Genomic DNA, 16016 nt, shown 5'->3' on the forward strand with positions numbered 1-16016 from the left:
AGACTCTGTATTTTAGGCTATGGGGCGGTCATTAATATAGGGGATAAATACATAAGAAATTGGGTTCTAGCCAGTGTTATGATCGGCAGACAGATTATCCTTAGGGGATGGAGGTGAGCTGGAGCGCCCTCATTTCGGGAGTGGTGCACGGAGATGGGCAGGGTGGCAGCACTTGAAAATAATGTCAGATAGAAGGCTAGGCAACCTGGGGGTATTTAATAGGAAATGGGGCAGTTATTTGACCTTTTTGGAAGGCTGTTGGGGAGGGGCAGTGGAGAGGGATTTATAGTTTTAAATGTGTGTGGTTATTTATATATATATATATATATATATATATATATATATATATATATATACACACACACATACATACATACACATATATATTGTTTTTTGTTTCTTTGTGTGTGTATTTTAGCTTTGACCACAGGGATGTTTGTTGGGGGTCAGGGTGGGGTTGGTGATTGGGAGGGGGAAAGGGAATAATGGGGGTTAAAAGTTGATTCTGTACATATATGTTTTGATTTTCTGCTTCATTTGTTGGAGTCAATAGAAAGTGTTAATCGAAAACAAAAAATTAACATAAAGGTTATTTAACATATTGAGATATTAAGTAAATTGTAGCATTTGGTTACATTATGTTTTGTGATTTCTCATACTTTTTTATATAACATCTATTCCTTGCGCACTTTTGGCCTCTAGCGGGTGAAACTTTTCAGACAGATAAACAGCAGCACAGGGCAGGAAAGTACAGTACAGCACCATGAGAGAGAGTGTTACCCGTTAGGACAGTTTATTTTGAACAAGAATGGTGAACAGTTACAGTATTGCAGTCTTGTAGAGTGACAGGGCAGAAAGTCTTGGAAAAGCTAGAGAAGAGAGGACACCGGCGGCAGTTTATGCAAGCTGCTGTGCTCATGATGCTGTGCCCTGCGGGCTTCTGTCGTGCTGCGTTCAGCACGTTTTAGTTTATAAAAAGATTTAGCACTTATAACTTGCCGATTTCTTCTTGCCAAAAAACTTCCCAAAAATTCAGATATATTATGTATTTTTTTGTACTTAGTAATTGTGGTGAAAAATAACTGTAGTGAAGTTGCATACTTCATTTTTTATCAACTGAAGTAAAAGTACTATTATTTATTTATACTTAAGTAGAACAATTTGAAAAATTTACTCAAGTACTGTGATGAGAGTAGTTGTAATTCGTTACTTTCCACCTCTGGTTATCACTCAGTATTAGAGCTCACTGAGGAAATCTTTCATCTCCAGATTTTCACAGCTCCAGAAAAGGAAAGAAGAAAGATCTGCTTTTTCCTCTCAGTTGTTTAAACACCCTGCGTGCATTGAGTCAGCTATCAATTTACATTACAAAAACATAAAATGGAAATAGGAGGTTTGGATAAAGGAAAACTCTAGTCTGTGATGGTTTAGTAAATAATGGTTGTTTTGTGACATTCGAGCACACTTATTTGCTATTGCATGTTGTGTATTAAGTGGAGAATGTCTCTACTGATGTATCAGGTGTTGGCTGTTCACACAGCCGCTTCTGTTCATCGCTGTGACCTGAGTCTCTTGTGTCTGTGCTGTCCCACTTCCCGCTAACAATATCCTTGCTGTTCCTCGGCTCATGTCTCGCATGCTTTTACTTCATTCTGTGTGCCTGCACCACTTGCATGGATTCTTTTGCTTTTATGTTATTTCCCTTAGATGTTTATTGCTGTCTCTGGTTTTCATTTGTGTCCATGTGCACACTAACTTGTGTGCATTTTTTATTTAGTTTGTGTATCTTGGGTATGGACATGTTTCCATCCATGTTTTTTCCATTTGCACAGAATGGATGACAAATTTGTTGCAACAGCAGCCAGTCACTGTTTGACAAATACACTGTCTGCTGTTGGCTAAAATCTGCACCATTTAAAGGGATAGTTCTGAACCATTTAAAGGGATTTTTGGATGAACCAGCCCTTTTAAAAACAAATATTATAGTCCAAAAGACATTCATTCTTAATTTCTAAAGTCAAACCCAATCTTTCTCTTGTTTAGATCCGGTACAGGAAGGACAGGATGCAATCTAAGCTAAAACCCTGTTTTCCTGTGGTGACTGAAGTGAAGGATCTCTCAAACGGATGTGCCATTGCTGCTGTTATTCACCATTATTGTCCTGGTCTGCTGAGATTAGAAGGTATGGCTGTATCTCAAGTGTGTCCATTTATATTGAGCATTATATTGATGAACAAGGAATTAATTTACTTTTTATCACTCTTTTTAGATGTCTGTATGAAGGATTCTATGTCTACAGCTGACAACCTGTACAACCTACAGCTGATTCGAGAGTTCTGTGACAGCTGTCTGAAGAGCTGCTGCCCTCTAGTGCTGGAGGATTTTCTCTACAGCCCTGAAGAATTAAAGGTATTATAATAAAAAACTAAATTAAAACTTGAGCAAAGTGAGACTGCATCGGGTTCTTATAGCAGCTTGTAAGACAAGGCCTGAATCCCAATTTGTATACTTCTACTAACCAAGTACGAAAAGTATGTACACCACTGGCAGTGGTAAAATATGTACTTGTATGCAGTAAGCCAAGGTGTCATTATTCGGAAATACAAAATTATTAAATAGCATTTTGACACAGCATAAAAGAACTGTTGCAAAACAATTATGTTTAAGGGGTTGTGTGCAATATTAACGCAAAAAACATACTTCGAAAATCCACCACAAATGGTATGGCATCCGGGCACCTTTGATAAACTTTTTTCCACATACCACGATTTGGGATGCATTGATCCTACATTGACCTATTATATAGGAGGGATATAAGCAAACTGGAAATCAACCAATGAAATTAGGAAATGTGATTCATCAGCCTCCATTAATGTTCTTAAACAATGCAGTAGACTAGATTAGACATGTATCTGCAATGCTGTTTTTTTTTCTCTGTAGACAAACATCCTGAGCTTTTTGGCAGACCTCTTGTATTGGTTTGAGGTGTCAAAGCCAGAGTTCGTTCAGCCCCTGCAGGACTCGGAGCTAACTGGTGAGTGTATATCTGCTCGAAATTAAATTGAAGAATTTTGTATGAGGCTCTTCAGTGACAAGCTGTTAAAATATAAAAGGATATGTAAGTTAAATGACTTTTTATTAGTATTTTATTATTAATTTATATTATCATCCATTGAAGAAACCTCTGGAAGGACTGATAATGGCAACAGTGGAACCAGCAACAGGTATGTCAGTATTTATTATTTATTTATTTATTGTTAAAAAAAAAATAGACAGAAATTGTCAGAATAGCTCCTTTGAAAGAAAATAGTGCCTTTAATATAGCTGATTCTGAAGCATTCAGAATGAATGTCAGACATGAAAGTCCAGCTTTTATAAAATCAAGAAACCGTGTGACATGATTTAAATAAAATTCACCTCTATGTACCAGTGGTTCTCCCTCCATCTTCAAAAAGCCCTTCCTGCCCATCTCTTCCCCTGTGACTGCAGCGACAGGTAAGGAAAATACACCATCAGTTTGTCTTGAGTCATCAGCTTCCTTTATGTGTCTGTTTCACTCAGTCTTGTGTCATGTGTGTACATGCAGTGTTTATTCAAAGAAAGAATCACATGATCTGTGTTTGCATGTTGTGTGTCATCCATTCCCATTTGTGTGTGTTTGTGTTGTCTCTTATCTGTATGTTCAGGATCTCTGACTCAGTCTACCTCAATGTCTCATGTAGAAGCAGTTGGAGGAACATGGACTAAGAAACAGCTCAGGTAAAATCCCTCAATAATAACATTTTATAATTTTCCATTTCTTTTTAATACATTCTGGTGGCATTAATCTTTTTGTCTTGCTGACTCTCCAGTCGTCCCCTGTCCTCTGCGGTGTCCTTTAGTATCCCTTTTGGTCTGGACAGTGATGTGGATATTGTGATGGGGAACCCTGTAATTACTCGCTCTGTCAGCTCTGACAATCTCAACCCTGCTGGACAATCCATGACACGAGTCCCCTACACCCCTCCGGAGGACCTTAGCCACTTGCTGAGCAAGGCCCCCGGCCCCAATGGCCCTCAGAGAGCTTCCTGGGCTACTCAGACTCGTCCAATGCTGGCTGAGGAGAATGGCATTGATGAGAGTGAGACAGGTGAGTTGCCCACCATCGAAGAGGCACTGCAAATCATCCACAATGAGGAGAAGATTGAGCCACGCCTCCACCCTGACGGGGCGCCTGACGGTTTCTACCTGCATTCACCAGATGATCCAGCAAATGCACGACACAATGGCAGCACTGTGGCTCTCAGCTCATCAGCCCCATCCCGCTCAGGAATGCTCTACCACCGATCCTCAGGAGTGCCACCAGAGCCTAGCCGCACCAGACACACCTCAGAAGGCTCCAGAGATGACGACTCTGTGTTAAGAGATGGAAGCGTGGATTCAGATGCTTCTGAAGACCTTCCAAAAACCCACTCCACGCCTGCCACACCCGCATCTGGGCCTCGCATAACACAACCACGTGGTGAAGAGACACCAGACAGCAGTGTCAGGATGACCAGCTTTGCAGAACGGAAGAAGAAACTTGGTCCAGAACAGGTAAGGCCCAGTGATGTACAGGCTCCGCAAATGACTACCTGGGCCAAGAAGTCAGAGGAGAGCCCCAGCAAAAGTCCTGCTCTCAGCACCGAGATGTCGGAATTGGGTGCGAGACTGGAGGAGAAGCGTAAGGCCATTGAAGCTCAGAAGAAACGCATTGAGGCCATCTTTGCCAAACACCGACAACGGCTGGGGAAAAGTGCCTTCCTTCAGATGAAAAAGGAGCAGGAGGATGGGGATGGCGAGGAAGGGCAACAAGGGGAGGTCAGCACCTCATCCGTTGAGGATGAACTGAGCCGCTTGGCGCTGGAAGAGAGACTGGCACGTTTGGAGAGCGAGGAGCAGCAGAAGGAGCAAATAGGGGAACAGCTGAAAAAGCGCCTCTCACTGGAGGAAGAGGGGAATTTAAAGCCCTCTCTGCAACAGGACAGTCCAGCAGAGAAAGACAAAGCTGAATTAGGGGTACCTGGAGGGAAAGGCACGGCTCCACTGGGTCATTACAACAATGCAGTGTCTAAACTAAGTGCTGCTCTTAATTCTCTTCAGAATGATATGCAACGCCTCTCGGAGCAGCAGAGCCAGCTGATGAGGAAGAAAGCATCTCCCAACAACCAGGCTTGGGTCATCCCACCAAGCCCCAAACCAGCAAATGCCCCTTCTCGTCTGTCAAGGGACTCCACTCGTGGCCTACCCTCTACCTCTTCCTCTCCTTCACCATCACGTAATAAAGCAAGTTATACTGCACCCCCAAAATCACCTGGTTCTCACCGAAGGGCGCAGTCTGCACCTCCGAAAAGCCCCAGACTGCACCACCACTCCCGACCTGCAGATCTCAAGACGCCTGCTTCCACACGATTCATAACTCTCCCTCAGAGTGTGGAAAACCTCCCTCACTTACGAAGAGGGTCCCCGTGGCAGTACAGGGATCAGACTTTGTCTTCTTTCAGCATAGGCACACCCAATCAGAGTGAATCCCGTTTAGCTTCCTCACTAGCCAGACATGAGGACAACTTCTCAGACACTGGCTCAAGTGAGGACCATACAATCTTTAGTATGGACCTGGAGGGTGAATCCTCACAGGCTCTGTCCCGAAAGGAGCGTCAAGGTGGCAGCAGCTCAGGAGCTCCTTCCGAGTGCTCTTTTGAGAGTGATATTCCTGCAGCAGCTTTCAACGGCAAACGCAACAGCCTTATCGAGATCTCTTTGTCCTCTCTGAGAGCACTGGAGGGTGAAGAGGCTGATCAGATCCAGGACATCTTCTCCGACTCGATGAGTGACCAGACAGAGCCAGAAATAAGGGGAGGAGTTGGATTCTTCTTCAAGGTTAGTGGAGGATTGAGTGGTAAGTTTTGAAATCGTTTTCAGAAAAGATGTAGCATATGTCTGAAACTGTCTCTGTAGCAGGATGAAGCTCGACCTGAAGATGAGATGGCTCAGAGAAGAGCTGCATTACTTGAAAAACAACAGAAGAGAGCAGAGGAGATGAAGAGACGAAAACAGGAGCAAGAAAGAGAGAGGGAGGCGAGGTGAGGCATACCAACTACACAACTGTTGGAACAGACAGACTATCCTCCTAAAACAGATAAAATAATTATTAGTGGTACTGATTAAGGCCTCAAACATATTTTAAGAAAGTACACGTTCACCGATGCGAGCGCATCACCAATGCATTGCCAACGTGCGGTCCGATTGAACATGCTTAACGTGCATTCTTTTAGTTATTGTGGCGGTGACCAGAGCATGTGAGCAGAGCAAGGAGTGGAGCGATCAGAATTTCACTGGAGCGTGGAGTGCATCTCACAAAATTGCGCTCACCCCCGCTCTGGACTTTCTCGAGGCGCTCACATCCCGCTCCTCCCAGTATGCGCTACATGTTTCATGCGGACTAATGAACATGTGTATGCTTCTATACTCACAAATATCTGGTGTTGGGGTCTGTATTAGATCCAAGAATATCAGAAATAAGGCAGTCAGTGATTAACAAGCTTGGTGAGATTCGCGAGCTGCTGCTGACAGAGGCCGAATCCAACAACAGACCGCAATGAGGTGAGAGAGGGGCGTGTCGACTGCATTTACACACTGCTATAACATGTAACTGACCCATCAGAAAATGTATTTAACTGTGCTGATTAATTATGATTAGAATAATAACAGGGTTCCTACTCTTTTCAACCAGTGAATTTCCATGATTTTTCCATGACTTTTCCATGACTTCTAAGCTAATTTTCATGCCCAAACATTTAGCCTTTCATTGTGAAAATTGCACCGAAATCACATAATAGCGAATTTGTAAAAAACAAAACCACAACATTGTTTTATAAAAGTGAAAACATTTCATTTTAAATTTAATCCATACGAACATATAGTGTGAATCCTAAAATGGGCGGGATTAGCGGCACATTGTTGTCTCTAATTGGTCAGGCAGGACTCAACGCTGAGGATTTTTTCTATTGGCCCCGTCAGGCCAGTGGTTCGGATTTTTACTTGCCCTGCCAACATTTTCATTGGCCCCAACACAAAATTGAAAAATAGCTGTTTTTACCATCATGGCTTTAAAAATGTGTCTGAAGCGATTTTTATTTTTTTTAAATGAATAGAAAATATGGTGACCACCTCTTGAAAGAAAATACCAGTACAGTCCAGAAACGAGAAGTGTAACAGGTATTATGAGAAAGATATGAAGTAGACTGTTTTAAATATTCATCTTCACCCTGCAGCTGAACAGCTCTGAAAATAATAATAAGAACTATAGTGATTTTGCTTCAATTCATATCAAATGCCATTAGCATTGTTGAATTAATGTTTACATTTTGAAAAACATGACCTAAATGTATAGGCCTACTTGTATTTTGGATACTGAATAGCTCAGATTTCCAGCCACATGTATAACCGGGGTTTAACAAAGTTTATTAGGTTTTATTCAGCACTTCATCTCTAAATGCGAAATGAGAGAAACTGCGCTTTTTTTACTGTGGGAACATTATGGCAAGTTTACACTACACGATTTTAGCCCTGATTTTCCACTCGCCAACAGTTAATGGAGATCGGCATCAAAAGTCCGAAATCAGAGGCAAATCGGTGGTCGCTCTTGTGAGCGATGATTGCTATGTGTGAATTCTGCAGTGTGAAATGTGTTTTGATGTGTCATCCACAGCTGCTCCCTGAACCCAGTCTTATCATGCATCTATTTGTATGGTGAGCACAATAATATAGTTTCTATCAGAATAAATTTGCATACACAAGCTTTTCAATTATTTGAAACAAAAACAAAGCATAAACATGTTCTTGTCAAGCACTTCTCGCAAGCTTTGTTGTGAAACTTAGTTTGGAGACCAGACGAGTTGTCAGGGATTCTTCCTAGTGAAATGTTTTGTAATGTGTGACCCCCTGTCGCCGATCCCTCGTGTAATGTGCAAACCACAGCAACTTCAAGATACAGACAGACAGTTGTGTAGTGTGAAAAGAACAGCAATCAGACAACTTTGAAAGTCGTATAGTGTGTGGGCGGCATTACTTGCGCGCTGTCCCGTTCGAGTGCGCGTGTACGTTAAACAGTGTCTAAGCTGCATGGAGAGATGAGAGAGAAATGCACGGACAGAGGTGGATTTACAGTCTCATAGAAATGAACTGTTGATTTCATGTGTTTCAGTGTGTGGATTGCTAATGTTCAACATGTTAAAATGAAAAAATTGGGAATTTCGTGCACTGTGATTGTGAACTGCGGAATGTGCGGGCCATCAGGTAGTCCTTATTGTCGAGCCTTGGGTCAGGTATTCTAAATAACATGATATATTTTAAACTCTTCACCGTGTGTTTTTAATCCAGTGCAACGTAACACCCCGATTAAATATTTTAGGACAGAGCATAATAAATTGAAATATATTAACTATAAAAAATAAAAAAAATCCATGATTTTTCCATGACTTTGAAGATTTTATTAATTTCCATGACTTTTCCAGGCCTGGAAATCCCAATTTTAGAATTCCTTGATATTTCCAGGTTTTCCATGACTGTGGGAACCCTGTAATAAACATGAGCATATGCTGTATCTGGGATTATTTGAAGAAATTGATTGGAATATCTGGCAAAATACAACCGAACTGGTGACATTAGCAATCCAGTAATACTTTATTATAATCTTGAATTAAAAATATTGACAATCCGTTCACACTATTTAGTTTATTTTGTCCCTCCAGAAAATATGTTGCGAAACACAGGGCTCATGCAAACAAATAAACAAGAATGTTGACAGAAATGTCTCACCTATTGTTTTATACAAATTATTTGTGTCATCACACTTTGTTAAAGGGATAGTTCACCCTAAAATGAAAATTCAGTCATTGTTTACTCACTCCTGTGTTGTTATAACCCCATATTACTTTCTTTTTTTTCTTAAAACATAGGGAGAAATTGTGAAAAAATGTTGTGCTCCGTGATGTCACAAAATGGTGACCAAATCTTGAAGCTTCAAAAGAACACAAAAGTATAATTCAGAAGTCTAATAAATTATTCCATGAGACTCATGATTGTTAAGAATCATACGATGAGCTTTGGTGAGAAACTAACCGAAATCTATTATTTAGTGAAACTGTTGTCCAACCGTTACTCTCCTCTGCAAGTTCATGATGAGACTGCACGAGAGACCATTCACAATTACCAAGGGATGGGCGGATTGATTCTAAAGTATCGATGCTTCCAGTACTGGTGTTGTATCAAAAATATCGATCCTCACACAAAAATATAGATTCAAAAATATTATTTTTAAATAAGGATATTATTATTTGGTTACCATGAACATGAACAATAATCATAAGCTTGAAAGTGAAATAAAAAGGATTAGGCTATATTAGCAAATACTTGTGCAGGAAGGGAACTATTTCTTCCTCCGCTCATCTTAACATGCATGTTAAAAGACACAAGCAGACAAGTGCTTCTGCTGTCATAAGGCTCGTTCATACAAGAGGGATCAGTGCCTTATAGAGGTAATGATAGAAAATCAGAGAAACAGCTTATGGAGTGAATTCACGACTAAAATAACAACATATCTAAAGGTGACATTTCTTATGAGTTTGTGTGTATTTGTTGTTAAGTAATTAAAAAATAGTTAACCATGGTTTTACTAAAGTAATATTGTAGTAACCATGTTTTTGTTTTTTTTGGTTTTGTTTTTTGGCTGAAACCATGGTTTTACTACAGTAATATTGGAGTAGTAACATGGTTAATTGTGTGGTAACTATGGTTTAACTAAATTCCATGGTTAAACTATAGTTACTGTAGGGGTAAACAAAACAGAAATCTAATAATTTTCTGTTTAGACTCACAAAAGTAAAAAAACAATAAAATGACTAAAAATAATATTTTAAATGACCAATTTTATCCCAAGAAATCGCAAAAAAGTCAGTTTAATAGAAGTATTGCTATTGGTATCGGTATCGACGATATTGGACTTGAAATTATTTGTATCACATCGAAAAGAAAATAAGTGGTATCGCCCATCCTTACAATTCATGCAGCCCCCTCGCATGTCGCGGGGCATTCAAGAGAAAAGGCGTTTTATCTAAAAACAGGTCCACCACAGTGATATTAACAACGGAACAAAACACAGCTGCACACAAAACAGAGAACAGAACTTACTGTTCTGATGAGATGAGTTTGTAGTTGGAGAATAGATGCATTTCTGTGCCCAGCATTATTTGTTTGAAACAGAGTTTTCAGTCAAACTGAGAGATATACAGGAGGCTGAAGGCAGAGAGTCACACTGTGTCCTCACCTGACAGCAAACGACATGTGATAAAAGGTATATTTTAATGTTAATCAGAGTTTTGGTCCTAACCAGCCGTGATGAGCGATGTCGGTACATGTCTGTCAATCGCTTGGTTTCTATTTTCAGCATTGTGCGATTTGTGCTGTGCAGCCCCGCCCACTGTGAACTGACACCGGTCCAAAAACGCTCTCCTAACAGTTTATTGAAGCCAGCATCTCACTAGCTGTTTAAAAAATACTTGATTTTGGTCAAGAATGTCACAATTTACTGAATGTTTTCGCTGAGGTATCAATCTCTTCAGTCCGAGGTCTGTCACAAATGCTCACCAGTTCAGAATGGTAATGGTTGGCCATGGCAACCATCCACAATAGCAATGTAACAGCAAGTTTTATCTGGGCAAGCACCACACAGTTTCTTCAGAAAATATTAAAATCTAGTTAGTGTACATTTGTGGATACCATGTCATATGTTCAAATATCATACAATCAAATAATTCCTATATAAAACATTCTGGGCCATTATGACACTTATCAATGATGTCTACACATTCCACAGTAGGTCTTCTTCAGTGGATGACTCCCGTAAAGGGGAGGAGAGACCCCAGACTCCTTGCACCCCTCCACCTCCCTGCACCCCTCCGCCAGAGGGCACTCCTCAGCGTCGTGGAGACTTTACTCGCCAGGAGTACGAACGCCGTCATCAGCTTAAAATAATGGAGGATCTGGATAAAGTTCTCCGTCAGAAGCCCACTACGGTCAGAGGCGTCAAAAAGCAGAGGCCCAAAACGGTGTTTAGAGACGACTCTGACCTCTCCCGCAGCCCTGCCAAAGGGTTCATGGGTAAGTCTTTGGTCACTTATAAGTATATTTCCTTTCCATTTATGTAAATTTTTGTAAAGCCCTATTTCATGCTTGGACTCTATTTTTCTTAGGTTCTAGACTAAATAAAGTTTACTCCCATTCGACAACAAATCTGTCCTCCATGGCCAGTGACAGCGGGACCCTAACTGTCAGGAAATCTCCAAGGTAGAATACTTAAATTTGATCTGTATATAATCTTGTGATACACCTGCTGCTTTGTGACCTTATCTCTGACCCCATCTCATTCCCTTCTGCAGTCGTTCTCATTCACCATCCAGACTGCTGTCTCCAGGCCGTCTTGCTGCACAGAATGGCGACTGGGAAAATGCATCTATTATTTCATCAACAGCCTCCATTCCAGAATACACTGGTGAAAGAAAATGACATAAATTTCAATATAAAAGTAAAATATTAAACTTAAGGGCATATCTTGTCACCACACCAACTGTGTTACAAACATGAAGGATACCTCTAATCATGCAGCTTGTTAAGGAAAGGTGTGCTTTTATTTATTTTTTTTAAACAATCCGAAGTCTGATTTTTGGATGTTATATCTGGGCACCAGAATATCACAGAGACATGGCAGTGTGCTCTCTTGGCTTAGGAAAATAAACAAGCACCCAGAACAACCTTGCAACCACTTATAACCATTTAAAACACCTTATCAACTACATAGCAACCACTCCAATAATTTTCTTCAGGAAATTAAAAAAATCTACAGTTTTAATGTTACTCAAGATCACATGGTCAAAAACTTCTATTCATTTGAGATGTCTGTTTTTTTTGTTATCCCAAAGAAAGCATTTTTTTTTATATTAAGCATAATTATGTCATTTGAATCTTTTGTTTCAGGGCCTAAACTCTACAAGGAGCCAAACTTCAAGTCCAATAAGTTCATTATCCATAATGCCATCTCACGCTGTTGTTTGGCAGGCAAGGTCAACGAACCCCAAAAAAACAAGATTGTAGAGGTGAGGGACCTATCAGTCACCATCTGTAGTGCACTCTGGGCTTTCAGCTAATGACTCACAGCAAGCAGTACTGTACCAACACATTTGCATAATGCATTTGAAAGCATGATATAATGGCGCCACAATCTGTTTACTTGTATTTATTTCTCGTCTGTCAAAGGAAATGGAGAAAAGTACTGCAAACCATTTCCTCATCCTGTTCCGGGACGCCAGCTGTCAGTTCCGGGCAGTGTACACCATGAACCCCGAGACGGAGGAGATGGTCCGGCTAACAGGCGTTGGCCCGCGCGTCATAAGTCCCTCTATGGTGGAGTCCATCTACAAGTACAGCTCTGACCGCAAGCAGTTCACAGCCATCCCGTCCAAGACCATGTCCATGAGTGTGGATGCCTTCACCATTCCTAATCAACTATGGGAACGCAAACGCCCGGGAACCCCAAAGAAGCTCGGAACCCCAAAGTAAAACCTGCTGGAAATGCCATCAATGCCTGAGCTGGTCCTGTCACCCCAGGATTTTCTCCTATCTCTGCAGAGAATAGTGTTGCCAGGAGAAAGAGTGGAGTAAAAAACAAGGCCCTAAAACCAAAAATCATAAAATCAACTGTTGTCAGAGGTTCATGGTTGGCGAGTGTGCAAAGCCTTTGTATGTAACTAACAGGTCAAGTATGAAAGATCTACTCTGAAATCTCCATAGCCATTTTCTTCAGGTAACCCAAGTGATAACAGAAGACATATTGCAAAGAAATGGACAGATTGATTTTCTAAGATTGTACAAAAACTATCTCTGACAGTTCAATGTTAAAACTCTAGGAATCTCATTGAATTTCACCATTCAAGAATACTGAATGTCCTCATAATGGCGAGAACAACCATGGCTCTAAGAAATGTTACTGTCCTCCAGCTCCTCTCCTGCTTTTCTCAGATAACTGGATCCTATGAGGTGTAAAAGGATGCCCCCGATGAAATCAGATCACCACTGCTCTCTGATGAATGTAGGTCACAGACCAACACAGGCCTTCTTAATGTTTATCATCAGCAGCCGCTCAGTCTTTTGGGACTGAATGTAGAGCTGCATTACAAGGGGGCACAGCCACTCCTATTCGTCACATAGTGAGAAAATGTATCATGCTGCTGTCCATTTCGAGTCTGTCGTGCTCTCTAATACAACCTAAAGTCAGCAGTAAACATCTGGATGTTTTTATTCTTACTACTTCTGACTTAATCTAACTGGATTATTCAAGATTGTGGACCTCTGGAGAGCATATTAAAAGACTCAAATATTTTTCCTTCCCATGTGCTTTAATGAAGAATGGAAAAAAAAAAAAATCAAAGCAAAAAGATGCCAGAACATGCTGTTGATTTTCATTAAAGATGCTCAAAAAAAATCAAGGTTGATTTAATATACTGTATATTTGAATGCTGTTTATTGCTGATTCTTTTCATTTTTGACAATGATTTGTATATTGTGAAGATTTGTAAGTGATGAATAAGCTACCCTGCTGCTTCAATCCTTGAGCTGGATGTCCTGGTGTGAATGAGTGAGATCGGGACTGTAGAAAGAGTGAGATGGATCACGAGAGACAATAAATGCCAAGCATATGTGATTTATTTAACTTGCTTATTTACCCAGAGCTGAATGAACAAGTGTCCTGCAGGAGCAAATAGTGATATATCAATAGTGAACACCAACAGATAATGATATAAAATGAACACTAACAGATAGTGAAATAAGGCGTCAGCAGCCTTAAGTGATTGTTGTTTCTACTGACTATTATCTATGAATCAGCTCCAAACTGTTTGGCTTGGGCTTATTCTTTCCTTGAATGGCAGTAGTGGTCTGTCTTTTTGTATAAAATGGGCATTTAGTCAGTTTCTCCTCATTAAAGCACTAAAGTATCTGATTCAATCTGGCCACTTGCTCTTACCTATGGAGAACTAGATTAAGTACTATAGTACTGATTTGCCGTAAAAATTTACAGATTTTTGTAAAGAGCAACAAAAAATAATCATTTTTGAAATGGTTGAATGATGTTTCTGCGTCAAATGAATGGGAGATGTGTATTTGTGTGTAGGGTGTATGTGTCTGTTGGGAAGAACATAATGGGTAAATGTAACTGGATTCTGTGCAATTTCTGTAGAATGTTAGTTCACCTATGGTGTATTTATTGGGTAAGAATGAAGCTAGAGTTCTTTTGTCTAAGTTTAGTTTCAGATTTTATTAATGTTCGGGCAAAGGTGGTGATTCAGTCGTTTCATTTCACAAAGCACATTGATGTTTTGCATTTTCCTTTGCTGTTTCCATGTTCATGTTGGTAGATTGTGTTTTCTTCTCCCAAATTCTTTGATTACAGATAAATCCCATGTGACTGGATTAGAAAAATACATTTTTAAATAATCTCAATTATTCCTCATCTTCATCATTAATTTTACCTACAAGTTCTATGCAACCTTCATTCTTTGTTGCTTGTGTGTGTTATGTTTTAGGTTTTACTTTTCAATGTAGAAATTTGATATATTCTTTATCTTGTTTTTTCATGCCTTTTTCCATGGGGTTGGGTTCTGGGTAAATATCCCAAAGTCTGGGACTACAACTTTGGGTTACTCCACCCCAAAATCTATCTATCTATCTATCTATCTATCTATATACAGGTGCATCTCAATAAATTAGAATGTCGTGGAAAAGTTCATTTATTTGAGTAATTCAACTCAAATTGTGAAACTCGTGTATTAAATCAATTCAGTGCACACAGACTGAAGTAGTTTAAGTCTTTGGTTCTTTTAATTGTGATGATTTTGGCTCACATTTAACAAAAACCCACCAATTCACTATCTCAACAAATTAGAATATGGTGACATGCCAATCAGCTAATCAACTCAAAACACCTGCAAAGGTTTCCTGAGCCTTCAAAATGATCTCTCAGTTTGGTTCACTAGGCTACACAATCATGGGGAAGACTGCTGATCTGACAGTTGTCCAGAAGACAATCATTGACACCCTTCACAAGGAGGGTAAGCCACAAACATTCATTGCCAAAGAAGCTGGCTGTTCACAGAGTGCTGTATCCAAGCATGTTAACAGAAAGTTGAGTGGAAGGAAAAAGTGTGGAAGAAAAAGATGCACAACCAACCGAGAGAACCGCAGCCTTATGAGGATTGTCAAGCAAAATCGATTCAAGAATTTGGGTGAACTTCACAAGGAATGGACTGAGGCTGGGGTCAAGGCATCAAGAGCCACCACACACAGACGTGTCAAGGAATTTGGCTACAGTTGTCGTATTCCTCTTGTTAAGCCACTCCTGAACCACAGTCAACGTCAGAGGCGTCTTACCTGGGCTAAGGAGAAGAAAAACTGGACTGCTGCCCAGTGGTCCAAAGTCCTCTTTTCAGATGAGAGCAAGTTTTGTATTTCATTTGGAAACCAAGGTCCTAGAGTCTGGAGGAAGGGTGGAGAAGCTCATAGCCCAAGTTGCTTGAAGTCCAGTGTTAAGTTTCCACAGTCTGTGATGATTTGGGGTGCAATGTCATCTGCTGGTGTTGGTCCATTGTGTTTTTTGAAAACTGCACCCGTTTACCAAGAAATGTTGGAGCACTTCATGCTTCCTTCTGCTGACCAGCTTTTTAAAGATGCTGATTTCATTTTCCAGCAGGATTTGGCACCTGCCCACACTGCCAAAAGCACCAAAAGTTGGTTAAATGACCATGGTGTTGGTGTGCTTGACTGGCCAGCAAACTCACCAGACCTGAACCCCATAGAGAATCTATGGGGTATTGTCAAGAGGAAAATGAGAAACGAGAGACCAAAAAATGCAGATGAGCTGAAGGCCACTGTCAAAGAAACCTGGACTT

The 16016-nt window shown here is 40.5% G+C and overlaps 1 protein-coding gene across 3 annotated transcripts in view; it reads left to right on the forward strand.

Moving 5' to 3' along the window:
- Positions 1–13778, forward strand: part of LOC127450072 (calmodulin-regulated spectrin-associated protein 3-like) — a 60670-nt gene extending 46892 nt beyond the window's left edge. For 2 of the 3 annotated variants that reach the window (XM_051713800.1, XM_051713802.1), the window contains 13 exons: positions 2044–2182; positions 2270–2409; positions 2941–3034; positions 3179–3224; positions 3431–3495; positions 3687–3759; positions 3852–5898; positions 5977–6101; positions 10895–11178; positions 11271–11364; positions 11457–11569; positions 12052–12170; positions 12331–13778. In XM_051713800.1, the coding sequence (XP_051569760.1) occupies positions 2044–2182; positions 2270–2409; positions 2941–3034; positions 3179–3224; positions 3431–3495; positions 3687–3759; positions 3852–5898; positions 5977–6101; positions 10895–11178; positions 11271–11364; positions 11457–11569; positions 12052–12170; positions 12331–12633 (3642 nt within the window). In that variant the 3' untranslated portion in view covers positions 12634–13778. The remainder of the gene's footprint in view (positions 1–2043; positions 2183–2269; positions 2410–2940; positions 3035–3178; positions 3225–3430; positions 3496–3686; positions 3760–3851; positions 5899–5976; positions 6102–10894; positions 11179–11270; positions 11365–11456; positions 11570–12051; positions 12171–12330) is intronic. The other variant, XM_051713803.1, reaches the window with a different exon arrangement.
- The last annotated feature ends 2238 nt before the right edge of the window (positions 13779–16016 follow it).

Source organism: Myxocyprinus asiaticus, chromosome 13 (assembly GCF_019703515.2).
Source record: "Myxocyprinus asiaticus isolate MX2 ecotype Aquarium Trade chromosome 13, UBuf_Myxa_2, whole genome shotgun sequence".
Lineage (NCBI taxonomy): Eukaryota > Metazoa > Chordata > Actinopteri > Cypriniformes > Catostomidae > Myxocyprinus > Myxocyprinus asiaticus.